The sequence below is a fragment of the Lactuca virosa genome, chromosome 9 (assembly GCF_052849685.1).
Source record: "Lactuca virosa cultivar CGN04683 chromosome 9, Lactuca_virosa_CGN04683_v6, whole genome shotgun sequence".
Lineage (NCBI taxonomy): Eukaryota > Viridiplantae > Streptophyta > Magnoliopsida > Asterales > Asteraceae > Lactuca > Lactuca virosa.
The window spans coordinates 162,769,344-162,778,857 of NC_136434.1; the positions used below are offsets into that span (position 1 = coordinate 162,769,344).

Here is a 9,514-nt window from a genome sequence, read left to right on the forward strand (position 1 = left end):
TAGGCTCTCAAACTTCATGGAGTCAAGCAACAACAACAAGGTATGTATTCTATCTATTTTAGTATCCTAGTATCAATGTTTTGGTATGCTAGTTAGGATAATACCTTGGATAATCATATTTGCATGTATAATAGAGAAAACATAGATCCGAGGTATGTAGGGTTGCATGTACACTTAGGAGTGTTAGAATGCTCAAAACCCATCAGTGGTATCAGAGCCTAGGCTTGTTTTCAATTATACTTGATGCAAATTGCTGAAAAATGCTGAAAAAGTCGAATTTCGGGCATTCTGGGCACTGGACTCGCCGAGTCCACTGATGAACTCGCCGAGTCCATGAAGAAAATCATCCTACTCGGCGAGTAGGTTGATACACTCGACGAGTAGGAGCCCCTGACAGCATATCTTCGAGTTTTTTGGCTAGAAATGGACTAGGAACATTACCATAAGCTGTTTTTGAACCTATAATCCTGTTTTTGATGTGGTAATGTTCATACTAATCCAATTTCAAAGATAATTGTCAATAGATTCATGTTTTGTATTAGTTTAGTGATTAGGCTAATTACATGAAAAAGTTTGATTAAATTATCTTGTTCTTATGAGTTGCTTAGATTAATAGAAAAGTTAATTGATTATGTGTTTTCAATCCATTTTAATCTAAGAGTTGATTCTAAAATGTGTTTTTGTAACTTGTCCTCAAGTTATATGAAAAGTCACATTTAAGTTTCATAAAACTCATAAAAGTTGGTAATGGTTACAAAAATGAAGAGTCTTGTCCTCAATTTATGGAGGTTCAAGAGTCACTTCATTAAGTAATAAAATGTGTAACCTTAATTAATTCCATAAATTACAAAATAAAGAAAAGTTACATTCTTTTATTAGTTTAAAGTCTTCCATAACTTGTCCTCAAGTTATGGAACTTGAAGGGTTTTTTTTAATTAAAACTACTTTAAACACATAAGTTATGGAATTAATTAGTTTTGAATAGTTTCAAAACTTGCCCTCAAGTTTTGGAATTTGAAAAGTTTTCTCTTATGAATACTTTAATTCCAAGTTAGCCCTTAGAATTTTAAAAGTTAAAATTCAAATCCTTATACTATTATTATAATTTTAATTATATAGATATGTATAAGATAAAGTCAATCTTACCGTTAGTAGGCCTCATTCACGAAGCCGGTCTATAAGGGGGGTATAAGGTTACTGCCTATAAAATGGCAGTTTAATGGGTGTCCACTCTCACCCACCGCTTCCTTGACTGGTGGAGGGTCGTTAGCCGAACGGGTAGGAAAGGACTATAATTCTCCCTTCATTAAAAGTATTAATGATAAATACTAAGTAACTAAACACTTGTACATTCCCAATCTTAGTTACTTAGGAAAATGTGAAAAGGTGCTAACCCATGAAATTACACTTTGTACCTTACCAAGTCATTAGTGGAGCGTGTGTGGTTAACCGGCACACTAATAAGGACTAGTAAGAGTGGCAAAGGGTAACTTGACTCTATTATAGATCGGTGGAGCGTGTGTGGTTAACCGGCACATCGATTAGGTGATAAAGTTAAGGGTACCAAGTCAATTTGCATGGTTATTCACACCTTGTTTGTGATCCTCGGCATCCCAGTCACAAACTTGAGAGGGCACAATCGAGATTCAAACATGCCATTGAAAGTTCAATGTATCTCAAAAGATCTAGGAGTTTCAAATCCAATTAAAACTTAATTATATTTCGTTTTTCATGGTGGAAATTGGTAAATCGTCATTTACCTACCTTCAACTATTTTATAACTTGGATTACGGCATCCCTCTTCCAGTTATAAATAGGTTGTTGGGTCCTAGCCTTAATATTTCATATTGGGTGTTATATTAAGGACTTTAAATCAACTCTCTTGAATATCTCCCAAAAGATGATCTTCCCAAATCTCTTGAAACAAGCTTTCCTAAATGAAGATGATGTCCCATGGAAATCATACTTCTTTCACCTCCTCCAATTATTCTCCCTAACCCACAAGTTCCTGAAAAGTTTAAGGTCACTCAAGCAAAGGTCTATATGTGATCACATCTTGGAGATGTAGTCAGATATTGACAAGTCGGGAGAGTTGGGTGTCAAAGTCTTGAGAAAGTTGGTGACTCAACTATTTTCTAAGTCACATAGTGAGTTCCTTTGGGACTCCTATGAAACAGACTATGACAAGACCCTTAATGATCTTATCTATTTGCTAAGATCAACTTCCTAAAACTTTATGGACATTGACAATGATGACATTGGATATCCAGTAAAGCTCTCTCTTCCCAATGGAAAGGGATCGGCCATAATCAACTCGGTTGACAAATGGTAAAGAGAACGGCTAAGTCTGAGATAGTCTCATTATCAAGGGTCTATTGCCAAAGAAAGGGGCATTGGTTGCGAAGCTGCCAAATTTACCTAAGGATATTAAAGTCAATAAGTTTGACTCTACTTCCGGTAAAGTCCACTATCTAACTCTGCTAAGTTTCTATTCTGAGATTCTTGATACATGATGTGACTGGGTCACATGTTGATGTTTTAAGAATCAAAGAAAAAGTGAAGAAACTTAAAGAAAGAATATGCTGAATCTGATGGCATAGATGGATTTCTATCGCATAGTTTGAAGATCGGATTCTTGTGCTACTTCTTAAGAGTTATGATATATTGCTTAGGAATAAATAACAACAAAGTTTTCATGTGCTTTTGCATTGTAAGGATAGTTTTTCCGCAAAGTTTTAAAATAAAAGAAATTTTTTTTTTTGATTTTATTTATTTTAAAATATCCTTACAATGGCATTTGTGAAAAATTTTGTTGCTTATAAGATTCCATTAAGAGCAAGAGTGGAAATATGAATTTGATTCTTTCATTTGTGGTAGTGTCTAAATTTACCAAATAAGGAAAGATTCTCATCACCTAAGTTTCAGTTGGATAGAAACTTGGAATCATGCAAGTTGTATAGCATGATGAATAAGAACTTTCAAGCATTGGAAAAATTAAGACTAACTACTTGTTCACATGGATGTGTGAGTCAAGTAAAGGATCGAGTACACATTCTTGTGCACTGATCAAGCCCACCACAAATAATCGTTAAGACTATTCGTCATTATTTACTAAAATTCAGTAAATATGGTTATACTTACAAGCTTAAGTGTAATTCTGAGACATTGGAAAAGGTTTCAATGTATGGCAGAGCGAATAAGAAGAATTAACTTAGGCAGAAAGATAAAAGTTTCTCAAATCTGAAAAGATGGGAGAGTACTTTAGTATCATGTTATATAATCATCTTAATGATTAAGAGACCTTATCACAATTCATCCTCTAAGTGCATTCTGGTAGCTAAGAAGAGGAGCTATGAATTGTTGAAGTGGTTAAATCAAGAAGATGATTTATACTTCGTTCCAAAAACAATTCTTAGAGTTATACTCTAAGATTGTAACTTGAGTGACATGTCTTAAAGAAGGTTTAAAACACTTGTCAAATGTAAGAGTAAAAGTTTTCTACTCTTGTACATTTGAAATTGGTAAGTTGTGATGTTTTGGATAAAACAAAGACCAACTAAGGCCAATTGTGTGAAGTGTTTGTCTTGATTAGAATCCACACTATCTCTTGAATATCTGACAAGAAAGTCTTATATGTCAAGAGGACAGTGGGAGTCTTAAAGGTCTTGAAAGTCTCAAGAACTAATCAAGAATAAAACCTGAAGTTCTTCACTAGCACACGACTTGAGGTTTATAACCTATCGTGTCGACATGTCTGTGCCTATTCAAGTTGGCTTTGCATAGGAGTTCTGAGAGTTCTCAATTGGTTTCACAGCTACTTGGAAGCAATGGCAGGCCCTTGAGCTGCCAAATGGCAAGAATTTAAGATTGCACAAGTTTAATCCATATAAGTGTGGAAATGTCAGTAACCTTGTCTTGTGATTATGGTTTTGACAAAATTCATATGGATAAGAACTCATACACCATAAAATCTAAGTGTCATAAGGTTTCTCTCCGATTCATGAAAATGATGGTGAGGAAACACTTTCACTAAGTAGATTTTAGCTAGATAGCAATTGTGATATTTGCATTCTCAAAGTCGTTAGTGGAGCGTGTGTGGTTAACCAGCACACTAACATGGACTTGTGAGAAGTGGTAAAGGTCTAAACAATCTAGACTATGATTACGACATCCCTTTTCATAGTTCTTAAAATTGTTTAGACACACCTGTGAGCTATCTAAGATAAGGTGTATGATATTGATAAAGTTTTATCAAAGCAATCTAGTATCAGAAATCTGAACTTTGGTAAGAAAGTCAATAAAGTATTGATTTCTAGAAGTCCAGCTGATTTCTGATTACATGTCAAAGCTAGTAGGAGCATGAGTGTTATGCTAATAATCATCATGTTAGTGGGAGCATGATAATTATGATAAAGATTGCAAGTTAGCAATGTTAATTATAGAAAACAAAAGTTTCAATTCGTGAGGCTGCAGGGGTTGAAAAAGTTGTTTTGCTATAATTAAGGGAGAGGAAATTATACTTCATTTCAATTCTAAAAGCTTAGATTGAGGTTTTAAGTCGTATTTAGTCAAGGATATATATATGAATTTCATGTTGGAATGACTCAACATAAGGAAATTCTATATATGGGTCCATTATTTGCGTTCTAAAATTCGATTATGATTACGGCATCCCTTTTCATAATCTGAATTATGAGAACTTGGCAAATAGAAATGGAAATGTTATAGCAAAAGACTGGTTTAGTCTTTATGTGAGACATCATGACTCGTGTCCGATATGCTTCGGATATAGGATCGATTACATGTGCTATATTTATCCTTTCTAAAATTTTCTAAATGCCTGGGGCATTAAGAAGGGAAAAGGTCTAGAACTGGATATGACTAAAAGGATTAAGCAATTGTCGAGGACAATCTAAGGTTTACCAAAGATTGGTTGCTCAAGGACAGTTGGAAGTATAGTGTTAATTCTGGAAGGACCATATTGACATAATCTGTAAGGAGGCAACTCTTATTCAGAAGTGATAGTCAAAATAGAATATGGAAATGTTTCAAAGTTGGAAATTATTCAATCTGTGTAAGATTAGGAAACTTAATGCAAGAAGGATTTTTCCAAGGAGTTGATCTCCTTGGAATGCTCTGTAATGGTTGTTGTCAAGTCTTTCTGACTCTGTGCATAATCATTACAGGAGGATCAATGCATATAAGTTTAGAATCTAACAGATTTCAGTAAATGGCATGAATTTGGAATTCTTGCATTTGCAGTAAGGATTTGGGACTGTGAAAGAGGATCATTGGAGTTATGTTCAATTGATCTAATTCACAAAGTGAAGATCATAGACAAACATAGTATGCATACTTGGTGTATGGCATGACTAGTGTTTAGAAAACATAGTGTACATGCTTGGAGCATGGGACAACTATTGTTTTAAATTCAAGAATAAAGTTGATAGCTGAAACAGTATACAATGAATAATGTGTAATCATATGGTGATAAATAAAAGGTGTTTTATTTATGTTCATAGGTTTTGATACCATATTAGATTCTATTATTATTGTGTTTCATTTTGCATGTTTTGACTTCCAGAATAACTAGGTCGTTCTTCCTGATTGACTAAGTTATTCAAACTATCCACAGTCGGTCATATGTTGGAAGTAGATATGAATCAAGACTGTCATGGGTTGGGTTGTAGAGGTCTAAGATGTTGGACAAGGGGCTACAACACTCATGAGTGCTCATAAGTTCTGAGTATTGGATTCAACCCGCGCTCATTGGAATCACTTCATGGATTTTATCACGAGTGATCATGAGACGATAATATCTTATATTCTTCAAACCTAGAGATATGAGTTGTTACTATGAGTTGGTTGTACATTGATTGCACGAAAACGCATTCGGTAACTCGGTGTTATAAAACGTGCCTTTGTGTATGATTCGACAAGTAGTAGAACAAGTCATATGAGTCGAAGTTTATCCATTCCTTTTACCTTCGGGATAAAAGCGATATCTGTGGGCCCCTCGATGATTTGATGATGACAAATGGAAGTGCTCGGCCGAGCCAGGACTGATTTGATTTGTTCAATTAGTCAGTCGTCATAAATCGGAAATCGGGAAACAACAAATGGACAGAGAGAATGATTATAATCAATGTCTCAGTCCATATGATATCTAGAATGGAGGAATATATGATCCCTTATCTAATGGACAAGTCATTGACAAAGGTCAGAGTTCATCTACAAGGTCAGAGTTCGACAGCGGCTTTTGAGAGCTACGATTGCCAGTTGGTTCCTGAAGTCATACGCAATAATAGTTTTAGACTTATCCAAGTGGGAGACTGTTGGATTAGTGTCTAAGTCCATAACTATAATTGGTATGTACTTGACCCGACTCGGCATGGTCCATTTGGGTTGCATGGCATCAGAACATTTGGATAGACCGTTTATGAGGAAAAGACATTTTGTGACATATTAATATATTATAAGTTCTAATATATTAATATGAAATCATGTTATTTAATTAATATTGATCAAGAATTAATTTGGACTTAATTTAGTGATCAAAAAGAGACTAATTAAATATATGGGGATTGATTGTGTAAATCATTCATTCTTATATATGTGGGCTTATGATCCAAGATTCATTTATGTTGGGTTTAACCCATGTGGTGATCCATGGATACTCCATGGAGGTTAAAACCCATGGAGCATAAGGAATGGGTAAAGTCATGAGTTACATGGTGTAACCCTAATAGCCACACTATATAAGAACCCCTTTAGTTCAAGAAATTGGCACTAGTGATACATATTTTGAGGGCTAGCCGATTTGAACATGTATGTCTTCTTCTCATGGTTATTCCAAGAGTTCATGATGTTGTGTGAACCATTTGAGGTGTCACACTTGGGGCACTAGGCTCTCAAACTTCATGGAGTCAAGCAACAACAACAAGGTATGTATTCTATCTATTTTAGTATCCTAGTATCAATGTTTTGGTATGCTAGTTAGGATAATACATTGGATAATCATATTTGCATGTATAATAGAGAAAACATAGATCAAAGGTATTTAAGGTTGCATGTACACTTAGAAGTGTTAGAATGCTCAAAACTCATCATTAATATCCTTAAAACATGTCCCTACTGATCTTCAACTTGCAGATTTATTCACAAAATCATTACCAAGCAAGCAACATCATTTTCTATCAAACAAATTGGGAGCTCAACACTCTCCAATTTGAGGGGGGTGTTGGTATATCAGTTAGTCTTAACAGCTATTTGTTAATAACTTCACGTGTTTATCACGTGATTGATAGTTGGTTAAGCTTCTATATCAAGTTTGTTAGTGATTAACTTGTATTAATGTTCTGTTTTACTTGTAAGATGCAATCAGTTAGTTAACAGAGAAATAATAAAAACAAATTCCATCTCTCTACTTCTTCTTTCTCTCTCATGTTCATGTTCATACCAAAATCAACAAATGAAAAAAAATTATTTACTATTTTATTAAACTTAATATAGTTAAATTCCTTTTGACTGTATTACTAATTTTTTCAAATTTCAAAATAATTACTTTAAACTAAAATTTTAGAACCGATAATTATCAAATCAACTTTTAGTTTGAATCTAAAGAAAAAATACACCACCTATAGAATCTTTTCTGAACTACATAGTTAGTTTTCAACGGTAAAGTATATAAAAAATGTTATTGTTATATAAAATAAGCTTGTATAATCTGAGTCAGAAGTAACATAAACAAATAAAAAAATATATGATTCCATGAACATGATACGTACAAAGTTAATATATTTTATTAAAAAATATAAAATCATTATTTAATTCTAACTAAAAAATTATGGATATGAAGCGAAAAAACATGAACTGACTTTTTATGACTTCGGTTTCAGTTTCCCACGATAAGCTTGCTTGCAAATCGACAACGGTTTCTGCGATTTCACGCAAAGTTCCGAAGATACCGGACAAAGCTTCAAACAATTGTCCCCTAAGCTGCCGGAAATTGACGTCTTGCCGGAGAAAAACTCCTTTGGCGGCAACCCAATTAAGTAATTTCCGTCGAGAAACAGCCTGCTTAACGTCGGTTTCTTGCCGTACTCCCATGGAATTCTTCCTCTTAGATTGTTGTAACTTAAAGTCAAGGAGGCTAACATAGGATACGCCGTGAAGTTCGTCGACGGGTAGCCGGTGATTCTGTTGAACCCAAGGTCGACGGCGACGAGGTTGCTGTCGATTGGCTTGAAGATCTCCACGCCGGTGAAACTGTTCTTGGCTAAATTGACTTGCTGGAGGGAAGGTATGAGGAAGAACCACCCAGGAATCGTTCCGGCGAGTGAGTTTTCGCTGAGTTCGACTGTTTCCAGTTGAGTCAACCCTTGAAACGATTGTTTCTGGAGATACCCAGATAGCGAATTCCCTTTAAGCGCGAGTTGGATGATGTTTTTCGGGAGTCCCGGGATCGGTCCGGTGAGTTTATTGAAACTCAAGTCGAGACGAGTCAACTGACTGAGAGAAGTCAAAGTGTTGGGCAATGACCCGGATAATGAATTACGAGAAATATCCAGAGTTTGAATCTTTTTAAGATTTGAAACCGACGGCGGGATTACGCCGGAGAACGAATTGGACCCGAGGTTGAGTGTTTGTAAGCTCGGTAGAAAGAAAAGAGAACTTGGAATCTGGCCGGAGAATTTGTTGTCGGTGAGATCGATGGTGATGAGTTGGGTGAGTTGAGAAACGAGTGGGGAGAGAGTTCCGACGTAACCAGCGGGATCAAGGGTGAGTTGAGTGACTCGGTTGCCGGAGCAGGTTACTCCACAAAGAAAATGAGTTACACGTGGCGGAGAACAAGGGTCGGAGGTGAAGTCCCATGAGTGTAAACAAGTGTACGAAGGTATAGTGGTGGGTTTGATGGAGGATTTAATGGCTTTCAGAGCGGCGATATCAGATGAGAGAGTGGTGATGGAGGAGGCGGCGGCGACGACGGTGGAAAGGAGGAGGAAGAGAAAGGAAGCACTGGCGGCGGACATGGTGGTGGATGGTGGTGTATACAAAATCGAGGTTTTTGTGGGGTTTTATACTTTTGAAATGAGAGAGGGTTCAGGGTTTGTGTGACAGCAGGAAAGCATTAGAAATTAGGGGATATGAAGGAATATTATGTTATGGCATACTTGGTTTGTTTTTTTTATTTTAAGTAGGTGATATGTCCCTATATGTTCCTTCTGGTTTACAGTTGGAACTTTGGTAGAAAATATAGTTTTTTATACGTTACAAATGTAGAAGTTATAAATGAATCATAATTTTAAAGATTTGTTTAAAAGGAAAAACTTGTGTTTGTGAGTATAAAGGTGAAAAATATTGTTTCAATTTCGTAAATAATTTTTGCTGGCTATGATGTGACCGAAAGTTATAATGATGTTTCGTGGGGCATATTTCGGGCCACAAATCCACAATCGAGAACTTTTTGTGGTGGCATGGATTCCCGTACTCTCCCCCGTCGGTATCCAACCAC

At 35.7% G+C, this 9,514-nt stretch overlaps 1 protein-coding gene across 1 annotated transcript; it reads right to left on the reverse strand.

Annotated features, from left to right (window-relative positions):
• Positions 1–7,738: 7,738 nt before the first annotated feature.
• On the reverse strand, positions 7,739–9,171 carry LOC145138558 (uncharacterized). The gene has a single exon (XM_079072626.1). It carries the CDS (start codon positions 9,030–9,032, stop codon positions 7,881–7,883), a length of 1,152 nt encoding a protein of 383 aa, XP_078928752.1. The 5' UTR covers positions 9,033–9,171; the 3' UTR covers positions 7,739–7,880.
• Between the last annotated feature and the right edge of the window lie 343 nt (positions 9,172–9,514).

Coding starts and splice junctions, on each gene's coding strand:
- LOC145138558 (XM_079072626.1), bottom strand. CDS start 9,032: ATGTCCGCCGCCAGTGCTTCCTTTCTCTTCCTCCTCCTTTCCACCGTC.